This window comes from Manacus candei, unplaced genomic scaffold (assembly GCF_025592945.1).
Source record: "Manacus candei isolate 608988 ecotype Guabito, Panama unplaced genomic scaffold, ASM2559294v1 h1tg000066l, whole genome shotgun sequence".
Classification (NCBI taxonomy): domain Eukaryota; kingdom Metazoa; phylum Chordata; class Aves; order Passeriformes; family Pipridae; genus Manacus; species Manacus candei.
In genome coordinates, this window is record NW_026138114.1 from 465,356 (window position 1) to 490,856 (window position 25,501).

At 51.1% G+C, this 25,501-nt stretch overlaps 1 protein-coding gene across 7 annotated transcripts in view; it reads right to left on the minus strand.

The window, feature by feature from the left end:
• Positions 1-25,501, minus strand: part of MAP4 (microtubule associated protein 4) — a 142,860-nt gene that overhangs the window by 40,367 nt on the left and 76,992 nt on the right. For 6 of the 7 annotated variants that reach the window (XM_051806041.1, XM_051806040.1, XM_051806043.1 and 3 more), the window contains exons 5-13: positions 20,932-21,063; positions 17,346-17,456; positions 16,534-16,662; positions 15,967-16,041; positions 14,953-15,081; positions 12,069-12,911; positions 11,557-11,700; positions 10,644-10,793; positions 5,329-9,603 (exon numbers count right to left, since the gene is read on the minus strand). In XM_051806041.1, the coding sequence (XP_051662001.1) occupies positions 5,329-9,603; positions 10,644-10,793; positions 11,557-11,700; positions 12,069-12,911; positions 14,953-15,081; positions 15,967-16,041; positions 16,534-16,662; positions 17,346-17,456; positions 20,932-21,063 (5,988 nt within the window). The remainder of the gene's footprint in view (positions 1-5,328; positions 9,604-10,643; positions 10,794-11,556; positions 11,701-12,068; positions 12,912-14,952; positions 15,082-15,966; positions 16,042-16,533; positions 16,663-17,345; positions 17,457-20,931; positions 21,064-25,501) is intronic. The other variant, XM_051806045.1, reaches the window with a different exon arrangement.

The following is a 25,501-nucleotide window of genomic DNA, read 5'->3' on the forward strand; positions in this document are numbered from 1 at the left end:
ATTATTACCAGCATTTGGTTATTGTAGGAGTATTTGACAGTGGAAAGTGAAAAGGGGCAAAGCAAACTCCACGGAATGATACACAAACCACGAACTGGCAACAACAGCCAAGAAAGATGAGACCTGGAATTCAGATTTCCCTGAAAGTTAAACTGCACCACTAAGGAAACGTGATCAAGAGTCAATGGGGCAGAATTTGCAGCCAGAAAAGTGCATTTATTTAAATCCCAGCTTTTCTTGAAAATCCCAAGTGTCAAGGACGAGCAGGAATAGGAAATAAAGGAAGGGAATGAAACCTGGAAGTACGGCCAAGGATGGTGGTGCCAGCTCAAAGTGAGAGCTGGGCACGAGCCCATCCAGCTGGAGAGGAACCAAGTGTGGATGTAAAATAGCACCAAACCAACGGGGAAAACATCTGGGCATGTGCAGTGGGACACAGCTGGGCTGGGCAACCCTCAAATGAATGTCCTCAGGGCCGTGGGACACGACAAGGAGGGTGGGTTAGATGGGAGATTGGGAAGGAATTCCTGGCTGGGAGGGTGGGGAGGCCCTGGCACAGGTTGCCCAGAGAAGCTGTGGCTGCCCCTGGATCCCTGGAAGTGTCCAAGGCCAGGTTGGATGGGGCTTGGAGCAACCTGGGCTAGTGGAAGGTGTCTCTGCCCGTGGCAGGGGGTGGCACTGGAGGGACTTTAAGGTCCCTTCTAACCCAAACCATTCCATGAATCTGTTGGATCAGTGCAAACAGGCCTCTGAGCACCTGGAATCAGTGAGTTGCACCTCTGGAAAAACATCCTGTGAGCTCAGCCTGGGTACAGAACCAACACCTCAACCAAACCTTCTGCTGAAGCTGAACCAAACACACCCAGGAGGGCCAAAGGCAGGGGGAGAGCTGGGAATGGCAGAGTTCTCCTCCCATACACATCACACACTGAGGGAACTGCCTGCTGACACCCTTTGGGCTTCAGCTCTCTCACACACCTAACTGGGACAATTACCAAGTCTTTAATTAACGAGCAGGCCAAATGTGATGACGTTCCCACCATTTCAAAAGCACTGCTAAAGCACCTCTGTTCCTGTGAGGTGCTGGATGATGACCTCAGGTCAGAGCCTGCAGTTCCACCTTGTTCAGTGTTCACTCAGCCGATTGATTCCCATCAGACAAACCCAATTACAGTTTGGGGTCCCCCAGGGGAACTCCAGACATGATATGAATGAAAGGTTGCTGTGGGAATGCTGAACCCACTTAAAATAAAGGAAAACAGGAAAAGAAAGTATTTAGAGCAAGGGCTTTGTTGTGGCTGTAAAAGAAAAGCAAATCCTGTCATTAAACAGGGATGGGGATTTCTTGCTTTTAAATGTATTTTATTTACACACAAGGGATCCAGATGTTGAGAAATCTGCCCTGTATTCCAGAGGGGGACTGTGGCAATGGGCATGGGATGGGATGGATGGGAGATCCAGGAAAAGAGGGATCTGAGGATGAGGTGACCACTCCAACAGGCCCCTCCAGCCCAGATGTGGGGGGATAACTCAGGACTAGAGCACAAGGAGCTGTGCAATGAGCTCTGTGCCCAGAGCCTCCAGCCCTGGAGCGTGGCTGCCACAGACACGAGATGGCCCCTGGCTGAACAGATTACACAAATCAAAATCCATAAGAGGATACAGCCCCCAAAACACTGAAACAAATTGATTTCTTTTTTTAAAATGGACTATTCTCTAAGGACAGATTGGAGGAAAAAAAAATATCTTTTGCCAGGCTCCATGTGGAAATACAGACTGGGGAGCAGAGGGAGAGGGATGTCGGCAGCACAGCGGAACCACACGGTCCAACCCTGGCTGAGGGAGAACCTTCCACCATCTCCTCCCTTAAACATCCCTCACTCCCAGCCCTGCACTGGCCAAGGCAGCTGCTGGGAAGTACAGAATTTAGGACCCTGCTTTTTACCTATCATTCCCAATTTTAGTTTTAATTCACACAAAGGCAGCGGAAAGGTTCAGCCACGCTGAAGGCTGACAATGTCTGTTGTGTTTTATCTTCCCAGCTGCCTCCTGACAGGAAAAGGTAAAAAACAATTTTCCAGAAGATGCTGGGGCAGTTCCTACAATGGCAACAACAAAAATGAGATGCTGAAATAAATCCCAAAGAGGGATAAGGGATTAAAATTCAAATTGCATGATCAGCCTTTTAGCCAAGGTTTCTCAACTTTAAACTGCAAAGCTAAAAATAGAAAAAAATAAAATTACAGAAGTGTGCAAGGCCTGATTTAGAGAAGATGGATCCAACTTCTGTCAGGGAGAGGAATCTGCAGCATCACAGTTGCCATGACTCCCAAGGGACATCACAGTGCTGGGACCTATTTTAACAGCACACACAGGAGCTGACGTGCTCAGGGAAGTGTCCTGTTACTGCAGAACACACATGTGGGACATGGGAGCCTGGCTAAAGGGATTTCATTACTGAACTTCAGCAGAGGATCCTCCAAAGTGCTTTAATCTGGGAGCACATCACTGGCTGCCCACCCGGGGAAAGAAAAATGGCTTCAGAACCTGAAGGGAGATGACAAGAAAGATGGAAAGGGACAAGGGGGTGGAGGTACAGGACAAGGGGGAATGGCTTCCACTGCCAGAGGGCAGGGTTAGGTGGGATTTTGGGAAGGAATTGCTGGCTGGGAGGGTGGGGAGGCCCTGGCACAGGTTGCCCAGAGAAGCTGTGGCTGCCCCTGGATCCCTGGAAGTGTCCAAGGCCAGGTTGGACGGGGCTTGGAGTAACCTGAGCTAGTGGAAGGTGTCCCTGCCCATGGCAGGGGGTGGCACTGGATGGGCTCTAAGGTCCCTTCCAGCCCAAACCATTCTATGAGGATTCTATCAGGTGCCAAGTATGAGCTCCAAGTTCTGCCTGGCAAATCTGGGTGAGTATTGGCCAAGTTCTGGCAACTGCCCAAAATGTAAAACCTCTGAGCATCCAAGGGTTACCACAACAGGAGGACAAACAGACAGGCACAGAGACACCTGGACCTCACCAATGACCTGGATCTCTGTAGCTCTGCCCAGGGCAGTGGTGGAATCACCATCCCTGGAAGGGGTTGGATGTGGCACTTGGGAATGGGGTTTAGTGGTGGCCTTGGCAGTGCTGGGGTTAATGGTCAGACTCAGTCTTTGAGGTCTTTTCCAACCTTAACAATTCCATGATTCTCTGTCAGTAAACAAGCACATTCATCATGGTCATGAATCCCAGCACCTTTCCCCTCACTGATCTCTGCTTTAACTCGGGTGCAGCTGATGTGTGAATTCCCTGTTCCCCCCTCAGTCCCAGCCCAAGGCCCTTCCACACCACTTGTGCCAACTGAGGGATTCAGGACGGGTTTGGCTGTCATTTTGCACCTCACTGAGCAGCTGTTCCGTGGGGAGCTGGGCAGGGATGGAAACGGAGACAAAAGCCTCGCTGATGTGTCTGCATTTCAGGGGCTGCCCAGGGAGGTTTGGAGTGCCCAGCCCTGGAGGTGTCCCAGGAAGGCCTGGCCGTGGCACTCAGTGCTCTGGGCTGGGGGACAAGGTGGGGATGGGGCACAGGGGGGATCCATGGGCTGGGAGGGCTTTTCCAACCTCAAGGATTCTGTGGATGGCAAAGCACCTTACACTGCTGTGGGAACACAGCAACAGTTCCAGAACAAGCTCAGTCACCCCAGGACACCCCAACAAACCCCCTTGTCCCTGAGAGTGTTGTCCAAACCCTCCTGGAGCTCTGGCAGCCTCGGGGCTGTGTCCACTGCCCTGGGGAGCCTGGTCAGTGCCAACCACCCTCTGGGTGGATTCAGAGCTGGTCATTCTGAGCTCCTCTCAAAACACCCAACCAACCAACTGTTGAATCTACACAGTGTTGAAAGGATGAAGGCAGCAGAATCTTATCAAAGCCCTGTGCAAACTCACGTCAGGGCAACTCTCAGGTGCAAAGTGTGGAGCAACTTACTCACACATTGCTACCTGAACCAGGAATCCTTCAACCCTTCAACCCTTCAATTGGTGTTACCTGGGTGAGATGCTCAAGAGGAGTTTTCCTTTCTGCCTGGATCTGCCACTAAAATCCTGCTCCCTTGAATACAGCAGTGAGCAAAGGGGAACAAGAACTCCTGGCACACGATGGAAAGGCTCTGAAGAAATGTTGGTTTTTGTAAAAGATGCTGCCTTCAGCTCTGCCTTTATGTTGTTGCATCATGCACCAAAGAGCATCACTTCTGCAGGCACAAGTTCATGCAGAGAACACCACTTCCACGAAAATAGAACTACTTCAGGTTATGCAACACTCATTAAAATTACAAAACCTCTCAAAAACCTGAGCAGCGTGTTAAGGCACTCGGGAGCTCTGGTGGGGTGAGTTAGTGGCTGCCTCATGCAAACTGGCAGCAAGAAACTCCGCAGGAGCAGGAGCAAACTTTTCATGCCTGATGACAAGGCAAAAACCAAGAGCACCTGAGGGCAGGGATCAACCTCCCGGCCCACCTCGGAACTCACAGAGGTGCCACTTCCTTCTGAGGAAGGGTTGGAATCAGCAGAAGCACCGGAATAGTTTTGATTTCCCCTCTGTCCACATTATATCCTCCATTTCAAAATTTCTACGAGCTTCACTCAATTCTATGAAACTCATCCCATCTCGTTTCCTGGGAGCACAGGGACCTGGTTCCCTGGGGAACAGCGAGGAGATGCTGAACCAGCCCCTCCAAAGTCTCCACAGAGAGAGAAAATCTTAAAATTTACCTCAGCCCCACCACTGTTTTGATACAGCTGCTTCAGAAAAGAGTTTTACTCCAGAAGGAAACCCGTTCTGCAGATGAAGTGGTTCAAGGCAGCTCAAGCCAAAGCCAAGACCCAGCTGCAGGAGGAGCAGCTGGTTGCAGTTAGTCAGAGGCAGGACAAACCAACCCAGCACCTCGACAGCGACCCAGAACATTCCCTGCCACTGGAATACTCCGGCCCTGCCTGCAGTGGCACATGGAGCTGCTCAGGGACCACAGGGGAAGGTCCCTTTGTGGCCCGGGTGACAAGAACCCAAGGTGCCGTGACAGCCAAAAGTGCCGGGTCACTGGAATATCCCCAACAGATGGAAAACTAAGTGGGAATGAGTTCTGGAAGTCAGCCCGAGCTGCCAGGCCTCTGGAGTTTGGGAATCAGCTCTGTGAGACAGGCAAGCAGCACCAGGAGCCCCTCCAGAGCAGCCACAACACCCACCATGCCGCGCTCGCCGGATTAACGGTGCCGGGGTCATGCCAAGGCACTGGCAAACAGCAAGGCCTGGATTAATCCTGCTGGGAGCTCGGGGGGGCAAACACACACCTTTGTCTGGCCGGGGCCGGGGCGCTGCAGTGGCTCTGGGCTGCCTGGGCACGGCTCTGTCGGGAGCTGACCTGGCTGGCAGCGCCGGCACCCCCCGGCTCTTGGTGGGTCTCATGTAGCCTTTGAGCTGCTCTGCTGCTTTAACTCGCTCTTTCTTCGCCTCCTGCACAGCTTTTTGTTCACATCCTTCTTCTTTTCCTTTGGTTGTGTCTTGAGATTCCTTGTCTTTATGCACGTCTTGAGATTCTTCCTCTTTATTTGTGTCCTGAGATTCCTTTTCTTTAGTTGTGCTTTGAGATTCCTTTTCTTTAGTTGTGCTTTGAGATTCCTTTTCTTTGGTTGCGTCTTGAGTTTCTTTGGTTGCGTCTTGAGTTTCTTTTTCTTTGGTTGTTTCTTGAGATTCCTTTTCTTTGGTTGTGTCTTGAGTTTCTTTTTCTTTATTCATGTCTTGAGATTTCTTTTCTTTAGTTTTTTCCTGGTATTCCTTTTCTTCAGTTGTGTCATGAGTTTCTTTTTCTTTGGTGGCGTCTCGAGATTTCTTTTCTTTAGTTGTGTCTTGGGGTTCCCTCTCTTTGGTTGTGTCTTGAGGTTTATCTACCTCAGACTTCAACACTGGAGCCTCCTTCAGGTGTGCCTTGCCACCAAGAGCATCCCCCTCCTCTGCAGGCTGAGAGGGACCTTTTTTATTCTCTTTAGGACTGATCTGGGTTGTTTGGGCAGCTGTCACATTTAAATGAGCAGCCTCAGCTTCAGCCACACTCCCTGGCTGTTTGAGTGAGCTCTTCTCACTCCTCTTGCCTCCACCCAGCTCAGCCCCTCCAGCTTTATTCCCCAGGGAAGCCTTGTCAGTGTTGTGCTTTTTATCAGTGGGTTTTACTTCTTTATCATCCACCTTTTCCACAGGACAAGGGTGAACTCCATCCTCCTTTGCCTGAACATGCTGTCTGGCTGCAGGAGCCAATGCAAGTGGTTTCCCTGCCCCACTGCCACCCTGGGAACCAGCCTCTCTGCTTTGCCCACCTTTCTTTGAACCCTCTTCTCCGGGTTCTTGGTGTCCCAGCTGGATGGGCTGCTCACAACCTTCCTGGGTCTGTATCTCCTCCTTAGCACCAGCTCCAGGCTCTTTGCTGCTTTTCTCTGCCAGTGCTGCAGGAGCAGGAGCAGGAGGAGCAGGGGAAGGAAGCCCTCCACTCCCTGCACCCCCATCTCTCTGCTTTGGGAAGCCAGAGGAAGCATCTCCTTCAATCCCAGGGCCAGTTACTGTGCTCTCAGCCAAGGACTGGAGGTCACTTCCTTTATTATTCCAAAGCTTTTGAGGGCCAGCGGGGAAGTTTTTAATATTTCTGTTTTCATCTACAAAATCCGTGCCTTCCATGCCATATTCCAGCTGGGATCCCAGGGCAGGCAGTGCTTCACCCCTCTCTGGTTCTGTCTCTGGAAGAACGGGCTGCTTGGAGGCACTTCTGGTCTTTTTACTGCTCCCATCATAACCCCTCTTTTTAGATCTCTCAGTAACCAGGGCCAAAGTGGGATCTGCCACTGCTGGCTGCTCTGGGGTAGGATTTCTGTCCCTGCTGGAAGGACTGGGACCTTCAGGTTTGTCCCTTATCTCTGTGTCCCGGGGAGGGCTCGTCCCTGCTCCTGCCTTCTGCTCCAGCACAAACGGCTGCTGAGACTCAGGCTCCAGCTTTTTGTGTTTCTCTTTGCTCCCTGTGTGAGATTTCTGTGGTTCCAGAGGCAAAGCAGGAGCCTGTCCTTTGGCAGGAATGCTGAGGTCATCCAGCAGAGCCTCTGGAGTCCTGGAACCAGCCCCTTTGCCCTTCTCAGACTGAGTTTGGTTAACACTTCCCACTGCAGGGACGTCACCTGGACCCAGCTCAGGACTATTTTCAGCCTTTTTGCCTTTCCCATCTCTAGTTTTACTCTTGGTCTCGTCCATCCCCACTTCCCTGGTGGGACTGTGTGTCCCAGCCCTGTGGTCTGGGAGAGGCTGGGATCTACCTGGATCCTTCCCTGTATTCATGGGCCAAGTCTCTTTAGCACTGCCTGTTCCTGGCTCTGATGTCTCCACCTTATGACCTGAAAGAACTGGCTGATGAGAGGCACTCCTATTGCCACCCTGGATTTCAGGCTTGCCCAGCACCTCTGCCAGATTCCCTCTTTCCAAACCAGACACCTCCTTATCCAAGGTCGTTTCCTTCCTGCTTCCAGCCACCTTCTCCTGGCCCGTGTCCCCCCCTGCCCCCAGGACAGCTGCCTGCCCCAAAGTCTTGTCAGGCTGTTTCCTTTTCCCATCACTGCTCCTCTTCCTGGGTTTCTCTGCCTCCCGTGTCCCACTGGAGCTGAGCCCAGGGGATTCCCTGGCAGCCCCTCCGGCCTCTCTGCCTTTTTTACCCAAATCCACCTCTTCTGGCTGGCTGATGGTGTCACCCAGGGCAGGACGTTTGGCTTCCTCTCTCCTGCTCTCCAGCAGCAAAGGTTGGGCTAAAGCCCCCAAATCAGCTTTTTCATCTTTCCCAGTGTTTTCTTTCATCTCCCCTGGCACCACCTCAGTTGGCCTTTGCATTTTAGTTCTATCTTCCTGCAAACACCCAGCAGTGACACAACCCCCCTCTCTGCCCTTATCACTGACTTCCTTAGCTTTATTGGACAGCTCAGGAAAACCACTTGGGTCCATCTTATTCTCAAGGAAAGGCTGCTGGAAAAAACCTCTTTCCCCTTTTTTACTCCTTCCATCGCTGCCCCTTTTTTTGGGCTTGTCTGCAGGCCAGGCCTGTGCAGAGCTGCCTGGGGGGTGTCCCCTGGCAGGGAAACCTTGGTCTCTGTCGGGATAAGCTTTTTCTTTCCCAGCCTCATCCACCCTCCCTCCATCAGGGGATCTGCTCCCATCCTCTGAGAGCATCATGTGCTCAGGGAAGCTTTTCACCCTTTTGCCCTTCCCTTCCCCGCGCTTTTTTTTGGGCCTGTCCATCCCGTGTGTCAAAGCAGGATCTTTGCCAGCCTGCTGCTCTGAAGCACCAAACCCTTTCCCTTTGTTTTGATCTGGGGAATCTGCTGCCACCCCCCTGCCCAGTGCCTCGGCAGGGCTGGGATGTTTGGGAGCGTCGGGAACACCGTTGGCCTTCCTGTCCTGTGGAGCAGGAGCCTCCTCAGGCTTTGGGGAAGCCAAGGGTGCAAGAGGCCCTTTAGCAGCATCTCTTGGGGTCTTCAGTCCTCCCTCTGGCACTGGTTTAGTCTCACCAGCTGCCTTTGGCTCTGCAGGAACTTTGTCCTCCAGCCCAGCCTCTCTGAGGGATTCATTCCCAACCCCTTTGCTTTTTTCCCAGCTTTTCTTTGCTGCTGCTTCCAGAGCCCCACGGGAAGGCTGATGGACAGTGTCACTGAGGGTTTCCTGACTGGCAGATGTGGTTTTAGGCTCCTTGTTTTTATCAGGAAGGAGCAATTCCAAAGGTTTGCTCTGTAAGGGAGTTTCTGCTTTGCTCACATGGACCAGGTCAGCACGTCTGGGCTCCTTATCCTCCCTCTTCTCCTTTTTATCAGGAAAATCTCTTTCCAGAGGCTTGGTGGGTGCCTTTGCTGGGACAGATTCCCCCACCTTAGTCCTGCCCACCTGCTCCAAGGGAACCTCTTTGCTCTTGCCTTCACATTCCAGCATCCAGCTTTCACCTCTCCTTCCCTCTGTTTTCGTGACATCCCCAGGCCTGGCATCCAGCACTCGGGATTTCTGGGCCTGCTGTCCTGGTGCTGGCACCGAGGAGGCATTTTGCTCATCCAGGACATGACTCCCAGCTGTTATTTTAGCATCCTTTGGCACATCCAAAGCTCTGCTTGCAGAGGCAGCTCCCGGCATTCCGGGACACACACCCGGACCCTGCAGTGCGGCACCAAACGGAGAATTCCCGGGAGCTCCGGGGGCTGTTCCACTTTCATCCCAGAACTCCATCGCTCTGGGCAGCTGGTTTCTCCTTTGTTTGGGTTTCTTTTTCTTTTTCTTCACCACGGCACCTTCCAAATCCCAGTTTTCCCGGGGTGGGTCCCCGTAGCTCTCCACAAAGCCCGAGGGGCCATGGGCTGCCTTTCTGGGTGGGACCCTCCTGCTCCAGGAGGCTCCAGCACCACATCCGAGCTCCACTACGGGGTCAGGGCTCTTCTGCTCTGGGAGACCTACTGGCTGTTCCTCTGGCACAGCTGTGAGAGGCACTGGGGCAGCTTTTGCTCCGCCAAACCCGCGGTCGCTGGATTTGGGAGCTTGCCTGACTTGTGCAGTGGGAAGACCTGGAATACAGAAGCCTCCTCAAACATCAAAGCCACTATTTGCTCGCTAAGAAAATAATAAATATACTATTTATGTGACTTTAGCCATCCCAAACGGGCCGTACAGTCACGTGGGCTGGATTTCCAGCACTGATACCACACTAAAGGCACCTCGGTAGGGCTGGGGGAGACATTTACCCCCAAAACCTACTTAATTACTTCCAATACGTGGTCAATGCCCTTTAAAAATAAGTCCTGCCAGAAGCTCTTACCCCACCAAAAAGCACCAGTTCCTGTAAGGACATGCTACGGCTCTTTAAAAATGCATTAAGGATCCATTTTGTCTGAGCAAGACAAGATTAAGAGAGAGACTTTTTATATCTCCAGCTGGCATCCTTCCAGACTGGGAAAACAGAAGTTTAGTGGAAAGATTGGAAGAGATGGAGGGGAGGAGAGCCAAGTTTCCCCCAGCACCAGGGTGGGAGCAGTGGGAGGCAGAACCTGTGTCCCAAAGTCACCTGCTGTGTCCCTTCAGGGCTCCCTCAGCTCCAAAGCCACTGAGTTTTAGAGAGCATCAGTCATTTGTCACTTAGCCCTGGCCCACAAATCCACCTCCACGACCAGTGTGGCACCACCAGCTCCTGGAGAGGCAGGAAAACAATGACACCTTCCCTCAGCAGTTACACAACTCAATTTGGAACTCCTCACTGGGAACACTGCAGCAAGGATTAATGGTCCTTTTAACACCCAAATAAAAAGCCAGTGGTGATGGCAAAGACATGGTGAGCTTTTCATCCTCCAGCAGAGCAGCTGTGAGCCAGTCCCAGTGAGAAAGTACTTGGAGCACACGGATTTGGGGGGTTCAGTTGGAAATGGAGGGGAAAAGAGTCTTTCAGAGGGCAGGGACCAGAGGGAAGTGCAAGGCCAGCACCAGGAATTCAGAAAACCACAGCAAAGAGACTCCTGCTTGCTCAGGTGGCCCCACAGCCAGGAGGGAAGGGTGAGCAGTTCAGAGAGGAGACAATTTCCATGGAAAAATGGAATCACTATCTATGTCCTACCTGTGGGCTCTGGCAGGGCCTCTCCTTGCTGAGGTTCCACGTGGTTGTGCTCAGGCTCCTCCTTTTGTGCCTCCACAACCACAGCAGGGACAGACTTTTCTGGAAGGTCTTTATTTTCTAGTGCAATGTCTTCTTTTGCTTCTGCTGGAGCTGGAACATGAAAAAACAGGGACAGGAAGCTTCAGGTCTCAGCAATTCAGGGAGGCTGCAGATAAAAACAGTCCCTTGGGAAGGGGACAGGGCTACTTTTATGTTTAAGAGGAATGAAGCTTCTGAGACATGGTTTTCTACCATATCTTATCTCCTCACAAACCGATTTTAAGCAGCAATTTTATATTTTGCAAGACATGCCAAGGTGGAGGCAAAGCACGAAGCAGAGACTGTTTCAGGCTTAAGCACAGGGTGTTTGTTTGGGTTTTTTCCCTCTTTGTAATCATCCTAATTCAGAGTGTCCCAGATTCCCACTGGAATTCAGAGTAAACTCCATTATCAGTCTGGAGGCCCTGGCTAATGCTGAGCACCCTGAATTCATCTCTACCTCACAGTATATTCCTGCAGACACCACACCAGCCCTTGCTACGTGTAATTACACCAAAGTTCCATTTATAAGCCATAATTACATGGGAGAACAGTTCTCCCTGTAATTAATTTTATTCAGATTCTAAATAGTAAGGAAGATGATGACAGACATTGGTACAACAACCACGGATGAGGAAGAAAAAGACAAGTTACATGAAGGTAACTTCAAATGTTAACATGGATTTATAACAGCCCTTCGTCAGCACACACGAAAAACCTGCTTGAAATTCAACTTTTGTTGCATTTCCTTTGCTAAGGGCAAAGAGAAGCAGTGCCTGTGGTGGGGCAGAAGGAGCTGGTGACCCAGTTTTGTCCTGGGCTTTGCATTTCCCACCTGCTGGTTCTGGAAGGTGGTTGGTTTGCCCAGGAAGGGGCTCCTTGGAGGGGCTGGGAGGGGGTTTGGTGTCCTTGGTGTCCTCTAAATGATCCACACGAGCTTCTGGGACTTTGGATTCTTGGTCCACCTTTGCCGTTGCTTCTGCAAAGAATAAAAAAAAAAAATTCACATTTTAAATTTGGATCGAACGAGGTAAAACCCACTTCCTCTCTCAATTCTTATTTCCCACAAGAACAGGGATGAGCCAGCATGTCTCTGTGGCTGCCCAAAAAACAGAGAGCACTGCTGAGAATGCCCAGGGAAAACAATCAAAACCATCAAGAAATTCTAGCTCTGTATTTTCTCAGTGGAGAGCCCCCGGGAAGCACCTCCTGTGTACCCTGAGAGCAGCACTGAGCCCTCCCCAAGGGCTTTTAGGCCAAGCAAACCAACCACTGGATGTGATGGTTGTCAGGGGCTTTTCCAACCTGAATTATCCCATCACTCTGGGATTTTGGGCACAGACTCACCTGCAGGAGACTTGTCCAAGGGAGACTTGTCTTGCTGAAGGGCAGACCCAGATGTCACCAGCTCTCCAGGCACAGCAATTTTGGGGTCAGCTGCAGGGACAGCTCCAGAATCCAGGGTGGGAAGAGGCTTGGCTTCTGCTGCAGGAGCAAACTCAGAATCCATGGCATGGTGGTGGTTGACTTCTGCTGCTGGGGCAAACTCAGAGCCCATAACATGGTCAGATTTATTATCTGCTGCTGGAGCAAATCCCAAATCCATGGCATGGTGATGGTTGACTTCTGCTGCTGGGGCAAACTCAGAATCCATGGTGTGGTTAGGTTTATTATCTGCTGCCGGGGCAAACCCCAAATCCATGGCATGGTGGGATTCCACACCTGCTGCTGGGGCGAACCCCAAATCCAAGGCATGGTGGGATGGAGCATCTGCTGCCGGGGCAAATCCCAAATCCAAGGCATGTGGAGGTTCTGCATCTGCTGCTGGGGCAAATCCCAAATCCATGGCATAGTGGGATTCCATACCTTCTGCTGGGGCAAATCCCAAATCCATGGCATGGTGGGATTCCACAGCTGTTGCTGGGGCAAACCCCAAATCCATGGCATGGTGGGATGGAGCATCTGCTGTGGGGGAGAAGCCAAGGTCTGTCCCCGGGCTGGATTTGTCATTGACAGCTTTGGGAGACTTGGCTTCAGGGGCAGGAGAAAACCCAACATCCATGGCCTGGAAAGGGTTGGCTGCTGCTGAGGGTGCAAATCCAGCATCCAGAGCTTGGGCAGGGCTGGTGTCTCCTGCGTGGACAGAGCCAGCCTTTTCTGCAGGAACGGGCGTGGCCTCGGGGGCTGCACCTGCCAGGGACACACAGGGCACAGGATCAATGGGAGTGCAGATGGAAACACCTGACCCTGTGCTTTGTGACTTTGGGCCTCTCCTCTTGCCCTTCAGCATCCCCTGCTGCCCCCTCAGCCCAGGGCACCCCAGCTGTCCCCGTGTTCCTGTCCCCTGAGTGCTCCTCCTGCCCCACGTTGGTGCCCCGGGCTGCAGGGACATCCCTCTGCTCCCAACACCCAGCAGCCAAACAGGGACTCGCTGGGTTTGAAACCTCTCTGGTGCCACAGAGCTGGCAAAGGGCCAGAGCTGCTGGATCCAGTGCCAGGAACACGTTCCAGCAGAACATGGACAGGAATCACAGCGAGGGGGGCTGCAGAGAATCCCAGAATGGTTTGGAAGGGACCTCAAAGCCCATCCAGTGCCACCCCTGCCATGGGCAGGGACACCTCCCATTAGCCCAGGTTGCTCCAACCTGGCCTTGGACACTTCCAGGGATCCAGGGGCAGCCACAGCTTCTCTGGGTAGCCTGTTTTTCCCTCTCTAAGCAGGACACAGAAAATGTGGAATCACCCTTATGAGCCCAGCTGGGAATTCCAACAGCAGAAAAAGTCCCGGGACACTCCAAAGCCACACAGAGTTCACTTTAAACATGGCTTGTGCTGTCAGTGGGTGGTTTGGTGCTGCAGCTTAAGGCACTCCTGACACAACAGTCATCCTGTGAATTCCCAAATCCCTCCATTCCTTCCTGACCAAACTGGCCTCGTTCATTTTCCACACAGTATCTCCCAAGACACTGAGCTGGTAATTCCAAACCAACATTTGTCACTTCACAGGACAATCAAACCTCTGTATTTAAGCTCCTGTTTTTATAAAATCCCCTTAAAGGAGTTTTTTCAGTCGGTTTTTATTAAATATTTCTCTTCTAGAGGCAACTCTGTATAAACTATCGGTGCCAGGAGCACTGGATTTCTCTTCTGCAGCTCCTAATTCCCACAGCCCCAAGCTCTGCCCATCCTCCATGTCCTGCAGCACCATGACCTGAACATCTCCCACCTACTGCTGAGTAGATGCTACACAAAAATAAAATTTCTACTGATTTTTTTTTTGAGTCACATCTAAAAATATCCTCCTCAACCAATGGAAAATGTATTAAATCTAAGTAAGATACTTAAACTGAAGTCAGAAACAGATAGGAAAAATGGAAAAAATGCCTTTTAAAATGGTCCTTAAGAATCCATTTAGATAAAATGACTATTAGGTACTTAAACTGAAGAAGGAAAGAAATAAGAAAAATGGAAAAGGTCTCTTTTAAAATGGTATTTAAGGATCCATTTAGACAAAAGGAGTATTTCAGTGAAGCAAACCAAGAAGATCCATCATGCACCACCCTCATTTGGGTTTGCCTTTGCTGTGGTTTAAGTGACACCATGATCTTCTCCAAAATAAAATTTCAAGATTGTGATTTTACAGATGGCTAAGACTGTAAATAAACAGGTCTTAAAAGCAGTATGGATGTTCCCTGGTGGATGAGGGGAATTAGTGGAATAAAGTATCAGGAAATGGGACAACGACCGGTACCACAGGTCTGATGCTCTGCACAAATACCTTAAAAACCTTTTGTTTTAAAGAGAGTCTTTAACACAGACAGGCCTGGAGGTATTTCTGTAAGATCAGGTTCCTGGCAGATGTGGCACTTGGGGACATGGTTTAGTGGTGGCCTTGGCAGTGCTGGGGAACAGCTGGACTCAATCCTAGAGGGCTTTTCCAACCCCAATTCCGTGATTCCACGTTGTAACCACGTTCTTGACACACCTTAGCATTTTCCTGGAGCTCAAATCTGGAGACAGTAAAGGATCATTAAACCAGTTCCTGGACTGGGGGCACAGGAGCTGACCAGTCCAGCAGAGTTGCTGCTCCTCCCCAACACTCCCCAGGGATCCCAAACCTTCAGTCCCAGCAGGATTCCTCAATCCCTCGCTGCCTTTCCCTCAGAAGAGGCAATTGCATGTCTTCCCACCCTCACAGCCTGCTCTCAAGGGACCCAAACCCAGCACCAACCTTTTGGTCCGTGGGCAGCTCCGGGCTCTCCCGGGAATGCTGAGCCTGCAGCAGGAGCAGAGTTGGGGGGCACGGCCGGGGGGCTCTCGGGCAAACTCGCCTTTATTGCTTCTGTGGTTACAGGGGGCACTGGGAGACACAACCAAGGGGGGTGAGCACCTGGAAAGCTCTCAGAGAACAGGTTCCTCTCCTGGGATGTGAGTCCCCCTCCCACCCTGGGGAGTGAACCCCTCCCTCCAGCCTCCCCCTCAGGGCAGAGAAAACCAGAATTGCCTTTTGTTGTCCATCCTCAGGAAATCAATTGGTGCAACACCCAAGAAACACACCCAAAGCCTGAGGGAAGCAACACAGTTGAGGAGTGTTGTGCTACAAAGCCTCCCAGATCCACCCCCAGCCCCAGGTGGAGCCACCAGCTCCAGAAACACCAGGACTGGTGTTAAACTATTCTCTTCTCAGCTTCTTCATTAGATATGCAATAAAACCCCCATTAGGGATCAAATTTTGTAACACAGATGTATCCCCAATGGAACAACATCTCAGAGGAGCTCCAAGGATTTAAGTGTGACCAGAAACTTAATCACAAAATCCCAGACTGGTTTGGGTTGGAAGGGACCCTAAAGCTCACCCCTGCCATGGGCAGGGACACCTTCCACTAGCCCAGGTTGCTCCAAGCCCCATCCAACCTGGCCTTGGACACTTCCAGGGATCCAGGGGCAGCCACAGCCTCTCTGGGCAACCTGTGCCAGGGGCTGCCCACCCTCCCAGTCAGGAATTCCTTCCCAGCCTCCCACCTAACCCTACTCTCTTTCAGTCTGAAGTCATTCCCAGTTTCTCAAACACGCATTTCCATCCTAAACTGATGTGAGAAGCAGGAACAGTGTTCTCCCTGGTCAGCTCCCGCTCGGCTCCGTTACAGCCTCGTGTTCCTTGAGAAGGCAGACAGGCAGAGAAGCTGCTTCTGCTGCTCAGAAAGATCTTTACAGCTCCTGCAGGTGAAGACAAAACTGTTCCTACCTGGTGGCTCAACAAAGAAAGAGGCATCTGGTCCCTTCATGTCCTGCTGAGCTCCCATCCAATATTCTTCAGGACCTGTGGAAAACAAGAACACTCAGTCCAGCCCCAGAAGGGCTTTTACTTTTCCAGCTGAAGGCCTTGTCTCTGCTGGTCTGGGAGTTCTTTCTCGAGGGATGTTTCAGTTCCCTCTAAGAAAGGTCCCAGGAATCCTGTTCTTCCCCAATTACTGCCAGTGAAAGCTCCCATCAGGGGAGGGTTACAAGCACTGACCCAAAAGAGGAGCTGCTTTCCTCCACTCTTCTGGGCAAGTGGCTCTGAGAGGCCCTGCAAGAGCAGGGGGGGTTGGAAAAGTCTCCTTCCAACCTCAGTTGTTGTGGGATCTCCTCCTGTGGAATCTCAGCACAGTTTGGGTTGGAAGGGACCTTCCTCACCCCACCCTCAGCACATCCCACTGCACCAACCACTGCCAATGCCACCAGGACACTTTCCAACCCCGACTCCCAAACTCAGATTTTCCAGCTGCAAACCCTCCAACCCCCCCCAGACACCCCAACACCTGCTCCTCACCTGCTTTGTCCTGCAGGAATTCTGTGCTTGAATCCAGGCCCATGAAGGCTGACGGGTCCAGAGCCTCTGCAGGAGAATACATGGGCCCCAAGAAAGGTTGGTCAGGTACCATCACAGGGCCGTGTGGTGCTGAGGGAACAAAGCCCTTTTGTTAATCACCAGCCCTCTTCACTTTTTTTAATCTACTTTATTTATTAATTTATGTTTATTTTACTTTATTTATTATATCTTAACTTCAAAAATAATTTTTGTTAAAATAAATTTCATTTAGCTATTAAAATTAATGTTTATTAAAATAATTGATTATTAAAATAAATATTTTAACGTTTAAAATAAAAGACTTTATTTATTGAATTATTTACTTTATTTATGAATGACTCCTCTCCTAAATTTCAAGTCTACACAACACTTGGACCTTTCTGCTCACAAGCACTTCAGTTCAAGTTCGTATCAAATCTGTTGTTTCAGCTTTACAAACCATAAATTCTGTATTCATGTAGAACTTTTTAACAAGGTGTAAGACAGTAAACACAGGTAAATTACTTCCCTTTGGCTTTCTGCTTCTGCTGCCATGAATTCCTGCTAATAATCATTTAATAATCCAATATTAATAAAATAATCCAATAGCTCAAAACCCCCAAGATCACCCTGTGGAAACAGTTGGTGTGTATTTGGTTTTCAGACACGAAAATAAGAGCAGGAGAAAAGGCCTGTGAACTTAAGACCTTAATAATTTGCTGTATATATATGAAAGTCAACAGAGAAAACTCCCCAGCCTGCCCAGGAGGGAGAAATGCCGGGGAGGAACTCACTGAGGATGTCTCTGGGAGCTTCCCCGTGGCCCGGGAACAGCGGCACGTTCCTCATGTCAGCAGGGAAGGACAGGTCCGGCAGGTTCTCCCCTCTGTGCATGTTGAAGGGGTCTGAGGAGACACAACGAGGTGGTGTCACCACCCAGGGGGAGGACACGGCACAGAGGAGCATCAGCAAAGGAGCTGAAGGTGCTCCTGACCCCCCCACTGCACTGCTCTGGGGGTCAGTTACCAGGAGCAAACTCCTTCGTAATTCCAACTTCCACCCACCAGGGACAGTTCCCAGGGAAAGCTGACTGACATTTAGGTCCTGGCTGTTCAGGGAGAACCTCCTCCTCCTCCTCTCCAGGAGGAATCATCTGCTTGTGTCCTGATGGACACATCCAGTTCATGTGAGTAAGGAATGACAGCTGAGCTCGGCTCAGTTAAACCCGGAGCAGACCAAGGGAAGGAGTGGAACCTCCGAGCTCTCCCAGCCAGGAGCTGTATCCCAGTAGGAACTGGGTGATGGGCCAGTATTTTAACCAAGTTACAAGGCAGAGGGGAAAGGAACAGTGTCCCAGGCAGACTGCTCCATCCCTGGAAGTGTCCAAGGCAAGGCTGGGCAGAGCTTGGAGCTACATGGAATAGGAGATGTTTAAGGTTCCTGTCACCCCTGCCCTCTGGCAGTGGGAAGCCATTCCCTGTGTCCTGTCCCCCCATCCCTTGTCCCCAGTCCCTCTCCAGCTCTCCTGGAGCTCCTTCAGGCCCTGCCAGGGGCTCTCAGCTCTCCCTGGAGCCTTCTCTTCTCCAGGGGAACCCCCCCAGCTCTCCCAGCCTGGCTCCAGAGCAGAGGGGCTCCAGCCCTGGCAGCAGCTCCGGGGCCTCCTCTGGACTCTCTCCAGCAGCTCCACGTCCTCCTGCTGCTGTTCCCAGGGCTGGAGCAGCTCTGCAGGGGGGTCTCAGCTGAGACAGGGGCAGAGGGGCAGAATCCCCCCTGCCCTGCTGAGGGATCAGCCCAGGTTGTGGGTTCACACCTGTACCTGGGATACAGCCCTTCCTGGGCCAGGAATGGGGGATTCCTGGCACACCTGCCTGGCCTGTGCCAGGTGCCCATGGCACTTCTCTGGACAGGCACAGCCTCTCAGAGATGAGGGACATTTCCCAAACTCTGTCACATGTTGTGTCACCCAAGAGCCAAAGGACTCCCCGTTCACCAAATTCCTGTCACAGCCCATTTCCAGACACTGCCCACATTTCTCCCAGGTGCCCAATTAACAGGGAGTCAGTTGAAGGCTGTTGCTCATTTTCATGCCAGATGTGCTTCCTGCAGGGCCAACAGCCCAGCTTCAGGTGTTCCCATGCCCACAGTGCTCTGAGATGTCAAAATCAGGTGAGCTGAGGGAATTAGAAACCTGTCAGACCATTTGAGATGCCAAGACAACATCTTCCCCCTGAGCAACGTGGAGAATATCTTAAATTCAAGCTGTTTACATCAGTGTTGCCAGGACTAAACAACTGCCCTTTTTCCAATTAAAAAAAACAACCCCAAAAAACAAGGGAAAAAAACAAAAACAAAAACAAAACAAAACCAACCAACCAACCAAACAAACAAACAAAAAACAAATAAAATCATCACGACTGAAACCAATTTAAAAACTAAAAGAGATGCTGCTGGTTTTCCCTCTTTGTCCAGCAGTTGGATGATGTGGGAAAAATGGGCAGCTCAGATTAAACCCTGTCTCTGCTCCAGAGGGAAAAAGGGGAGAAGTGGAAGAACGTTTTGGTTGCAAGATGCTCCAAGGACATGAAACCTAAAGAAATGTGGTTTCATGCAACAAATAACTCACAAATTCACATTATTCAGGCCACAAGATCACTGGGTGATGGGCCAGGTATGTAAATTGTTCCTAATCAACAGCTTTGACATCTGGCTCTTGAGCATAACAACATCAGCATCCCATTCCTGCAGCCACAAAGAGACAGGAGGGAAAACCCTACAAATTAGTGGCTCTTCTGTTCCAGTTCTTCCATGAATCACTCCCTACCCTTGTAAAAACACATAATTTCTTCACAGAATCTCTTAGTAAATCCACGATTCAGATCATGCATTAAGCAGGTCCACAGTGCTCAAGAATACATTAACCCCAGAAGTTCCATCCTGTGTCTTTGCTCTGTGATACCCTGGGCAGCACCCCCATTTCTCAGCTGCTCCAGGAGCAATTTCCCACAAGCTTTCTCCAAAGGGAGAGAAAACTGAGGGGATGTTGCTGGGTGAAAGTGTCTCTTTTTGTAGGGTTATACAAGGTTCACCATCTAATTTTCAGGAGAGTCAGCAGCCCCAGAGGCTCGGGAACAGCCCGACCTGCATTGCAGAGCAGCGACACGACAGCTGGAACCAGCCCTGCCCAGAGCCAGGGGCGGCTGGAGTTCAGCAGGCAGGGACTGGGAGAGGTTTGCACCTACCTCCACAGCTCCCAGGAGAGGTTCAACTGTGGGAGTCAACCAAAAACTGCTCTCGTCGTACAATTACAGGATCATTAGGGGTGGAAAAGCCCTCCCAGCCCATGGATCCCCCTGTGCCTGATGCCCCCCTTGTCCCCAGCCCAGAGCACTGAGTGCCACGGCCAGGCCTTCCTGGGACACCTCCAGGGCTGGGCACTCCAAACCTCCCTGGGCAGCCCCTGCCAAGGCCTCACCACCCTTTCCAGGGAGAAATTCCTCCTGATGTCCAACCTGACCCTCCCCTGGCACAGCCTGAGGCCGTTCCCTCTCCTCCTGTCCCTTGTTCCCTGGGAGCAGAGCCCGACCCCCCCGGCTCCCCCCTCCTGTCAGGGGGGTTGCAGAGCCAGAAGGTCCCCCCTGAGCCTCCTTTTCTCCAGGCTGAGCCCCCCCAGCTCCCTCAGCCACTCCTGCTGCTCCAGCCCCTTCCCAGCTCCCTTCCCTTCCCTGCACACGCTCCAGCCCCTCCATGTCCTGTACTGGAGACCCCAGAACTGCCCCCAGGGCTGGAGGTGCCTCAGCAGTGCCAGCACAGGGACAGGCCCTGCCCTGTGTCACCCCATGGCTGGTACAAACCCTGCCCTGTGTCACCCCATGGCTGGTACAAACCAGGGGCCATTGGCCTCTTGCCCCCCTGGGCACACCTGGGCTCATGTCCAGCCTCTGTCACCAGCACCCCCAGGTCATTTCCCAGCTCTCCAGCCCCTCTGCCCAGTCTGGAGTGTTCCATGGGGTTCTTGAGACCCAAGTGCAGGACCCAGACTTGGCCTTGTTGACCCTCACCCCGTTGGCCTCAGCCCATCAATCCCATGGATCCAGCCTGTCCAGATCCCTCTGCAGAGCCTTCCTGCCCTCCAGCAGATCCACAATCCCACCCTGGTGTCCTCTGCAAACTGCCTGAGGGTGCCCTCAATGCCCTCGTTCAGATCATCAGCAAAGACATCAACCAGGGCTGGGCCCAGCGCTGAGCCCTGGGGACACCACGAGGCACCAGGGGGGTGGAAGGCAAGAGAGAAGCCCCTGTGGGGGTGGAGACCAGCCCTTCACCACCTCCCACAGCCCCTAAAATCGGGGATGCTGCAGATTCCCAAGCAGTGAGCCCTACCAGCCATCTCCATGGGCTTGAACACGGGCTGCGGGTCGAAGCGCAGCTCCCGCTCGTCCGTCGCCCAGGAGTCGTTGCGGTCGAGGAACTCCTTGTAAGACAGCTTTTCATCCATGATTTCTCCTGGGAACACTGAAAGGGGAGGAGAAAGAGACACAGTCAAAACACTGAAATGCTTGGAGCAGACTATTGGAGGATGTGACATTCGGAGGCCGACAGGGAACAGGAGCTGGGAGTCAAACCAGAGACTGGAATAGTCATTTATTACTGCTCTGCTCCAACTCTTCAAAGGTAAGAAACAGGAGGATGGGAATTCTGTGTGTTCATACACAGGTAAGATCAGGAAGGGACTCACACTGAAGTGCAGTACTATTCAAAATCCTTCTGTTGTACAAAAGAAAGAAAACCTTAAGCCCTAAAGCTTTAAATTGGACAAACTCAGTGGAAAGGCTCAAAACTAACACCCAGACTAGTGGCTTTTTAGCTTAGTTTTCATTTTAAGGAAACCTGAATTTTTCAACTCTTCTCTGGACAATATGAGAGTTTCCAACTAATTCCAGTTTCTTCTGGAAAGAAACACAAAAATATTGACCCCAACTCCTTCTCTCATCCCCTAAAACAACATTCTCTGCTCTTTAGCCAATAAATCTTTTAATGCTTTTGATATTTTTACATTCACTTAGGCTAACAGTACCTTGAGCTCAGGAGAGGAAATTCAGAGTGTGCCTCAAAAGAATATCCCTGGAGATGACCCTTAATTCAGTGTAAAACTGGCTAATTAAATAAAAGTTAATAAAAGCAACCCCAATGTTAACACAGAGAGGGACCAGAAGGGAAGAATTAATTAAAAACACGATGCTGGTGTATAAAAGCAACAACCTGGTACCAGGTAGGCAAAACCAGCAAAGTGGGCAGAGATTCAAAGAGACTCTGAACATTCTAATAACAACAACGAAGTGATTGAGAAAGACTAAGATGGAAAAATGGCTTTTGTGTTTCCCTGATAAAATAAGACAACGCCACCAGCACAAATCAATCAGTGGGAACAGCAATTTGCTCAGAGATTTTGTTCTCAGAAGAGCAGGAGGAGTTTCTAACTCCATGAAGTCAGAAACACATCAGAGCCCGTGATTAACACCTGATATTATTTCCAATTAAAGCCTGGAGGCCCAGGCCCCCCGTTGTCCCTGGGGGCTGGGGCCCTGCAGGGTCAGAGGCGTGTGATGGGCTGCGTGTCCCTGTTTGAGCTGATGACAGAAATACACTTTAGCTGGGACTTCCCAGATAATCCCCAGGAAAGCAGAAGAATTAATGAGCTTTAACTCCCTTTGAGGCATCACATGAAGGGCTGGGTGGGTTCAGTGGTGTCACCAGGGTTCAGCTCTCAGCAGCTCGGTGCCCTCACGGGGGGCACGACACGGGCTCCTCTTCCTCTCTCCTCCAGCTTTGAACTGGGGTGTCCCACAACAACCACCCCACAAGGGACACGCTGGGAAAATGCTTTGTCACCACTGAAATTCAAAATATGAAGAGTGCCACCTGCCAGGTGTGGCACTGACACGCCACGAGATGGGCACTGGCTGCGGGGAGAAATATCATAGATGAGTGATATCAGGGAATGAACCCTGGAATGGTTTGGGTTGGAAGGGACCTTAAATCTCATCCAGTTCCAAGCCCTTGCCATGGGCAGGGACACTTTCCTCTAAAGGAATGTTATGCCCTAGCAGAAGTTCACAATTGTAGATGAGATCCTATAAAGACTCTGATCCAGCTAAACACAAACAAAATGTGGTTTATTTTTATGCTTATACGCCCTCAGAGAGCCAGGGATTGGGAATTCAAAGGGCAGTTCCAGTAAACACAAGATCTTCTACTCCTTGGCTTCCAGGTAGACAGGACCCAGTGAAAGCACTGAAGCCCTGCCCTTGACCAAATGCAGTTCTGCCCATCCCTGGGGTTATCCCTCCCCCTGCCCCTGACCAAATGCAGTTCTGCCCATCCCTGGGGTTATCCCTCCCCCTGCCCCTGAACAAATGCAGTTCTGCCCATCCCTGGGGTTTTCCCTCCCCCTGAGCCCCGGGAGCCCCCCGAGCAGTGGGCCCTGGCAGGGGGACGCTGCTTTGCTGCCAGTGGCTTTCAGCTTTCATTCTGCTCCATGGCTCCATTTGCCATGGTTCACTTCAGCAGGAGGAGACAGAAGGTTCCCTGGCCAGGCTCTCCATCAGCTCTGCCTCCTCCATGGGATAAAGGATGGGGGGACACATGGACCCCCTGTGTCCCATGGAAAATCCAGCCCAGGGAATGCTGCCCGAGCCCCAAGTCCTGCAGTACCTGAAAGGCTGATAATTCAAGCAGGAAATATTTTACTAATATTTTATTTTATAATATAATATGATTTTTTTACTATTTTATTTTATTTACGTCTGCAAAGTGCTTTGAAGATAAAGTGTCACTACATGTGTCAAGAGACATTATTATTATTTACGATTATCTGTGGTGCAGAACAGCAAGGGATTTAATTAGATTGTACTGGAAATTCCTCCAGACAGGAGCCTGTCATTTGTGTGTCTATAAAACTCTATTTAAAGAAAAAAAAAAAAAAAGAGAGACACTGAAAGTCCTTGACAGTGCGAGGAAGAGCCTGGGAGCAGTTAAAAACATTCGACAAGAACTTCTTCAAAGCTGATTTTTGGATTAGACCCACACTAAGGCTGAGCAGCTGTAGAGCACACACTGCTTGAATTTTAAATATTTTAAATAAATCTGTTTGTTAGACCACAAGAACACATTGGTACAGTGCCATGATTAGAGATCTCCCATAAAATGAGGGTGGTAAAGGTAAAGCAGAAGTCAAACCTCGCCCCTGGTTTTGTTTCAGTGGACAGGTTGTGGTCATGCCTTTAAACCAGGAGGGGAACCTCCCTCAAGCCCACGCTGGGCTGGAGGAGGAATGACCAGGAGCCAGAGTTGTACAGGGAAATATTTACATGTGGCATTGGATGAGACCAAGCTGAGCAACACCACTGGTGTTTTGGAAGCCTCAGCTCCAGCACAGCCCCAAAATCCAGACCAAAGCTGGTTCAGGAGCAGCTGGGAGCTGACTCCAAGTCCTTCGAAGTCTAAACCAAAGACCTGCATGTTCCTCAGACAACATTTTCATAACAGGTGCTAATTAAAAACCCAATCCAAGCACTGCTTCCCAGCAATCCCAACGTAAGGAGGGATCCAGAGAGCTCTGGAAGGGGCCGAGAGGCCGGAGACAGGCCAGGAGCAGGGACAGGGCTCCTGAGCCAGGAACAAACATCCCTCCCTGCAGCCAGTGCCAGGATAACCCCAGAGAACAAAGATTGCTGAGTCAGAATAAACATTAGCAAAACCCCCCTTGCTATTCCCAAAATGTTTTCCAAGTTCTTTGCCCTACAGCCATAAAGCAGACACTTCCAGCTTATTCCTCATCCCAACCCCATCCCAATATTCAGCTCCTCCTTCTCCAGCTTGGAACATGAGAAACGTGATCCCAAGGACTCAGAAAAGAGGATTTCTCAGTTCCAGCCCCGGCCCTGCAGCCCCTCCCAAAACACACCTTCTGCCTCCCATCTCCGAACAAAAGACACAAAAGCAACAAAAAGGAGAAGCCAAAGTCTTACAAGGACCAATCCTGAAAGTGCCCGTTAATGTGTGCCAGCAGCAGATCATGCACTCGACACAAAATGCAAATCTGACAGATCCCACAAACCTGTAAAGCAATTTTGGTGAGTATTAAAGCTCAGTGGCAGCTGAAAATCCGGTTACGAGCGCTGATAATATAAACCAGGGTAGGATTAGAGCTTACAAAGTCTTGCTTAAAGGAAAAAACACCATTAACAACGTACTTACAGAGCAAACTTGCTTCTGACAGGAAAAATAAGGCTCCCATGCAAGTAGCACCTTCCCTGCACTGATCCCAGGGCAGGTTCCCAAAGAGAGCAGGGCGTTCAGCGGAGCTGCTGACGGCGGGGATTTGTTTGTGCTCTCATCCCTCTGCAAAGATCAGCACGGCCACAACCCCCAGGGCAGGGCTCAGCCAGCCCAGAGAGCCCTCCTGGCCACCCACCCCGGGGCCCTGCAGGGCTGGGGGCTCTGGCAGGAGCAAAGCCCTGTGCCCGAGCAAAGCCCCGTGCCCAGTGTGCCCAGCGTGCCCGGCGTCCCGCAGGACATCCCCCAGGGAATGTCCAGCCAGGAGCTCTCCCAGGAGGGGATTACAGGGTAAAGCCTTTTCGCTGCAGGAGATGCTAATCTTGGGAGGTCACCGGCCAGACCTCCAGAGGGAGGTTAAGTATCTTCCAAATTAATGAGTGTGCAGCCAGGAGAGGCCCCTGCCAGCAACCAGGGAAGAGAGAGGCTTAAGGGCTCCATTCCCATATGGATCTCCAGGGGAATTTGCCCGGATCTCCCCGTTGCTCCGGGTCTTACAGGGATGCCCAGAGGCCTTGCTGGAACCACCACCCAAGAGCAACAGTGTTATCAGCTGGCAGAACAGGTCAGGACAATAAACTCCCATCAATCCCAATGGGAATGAAAGTCCCCACAC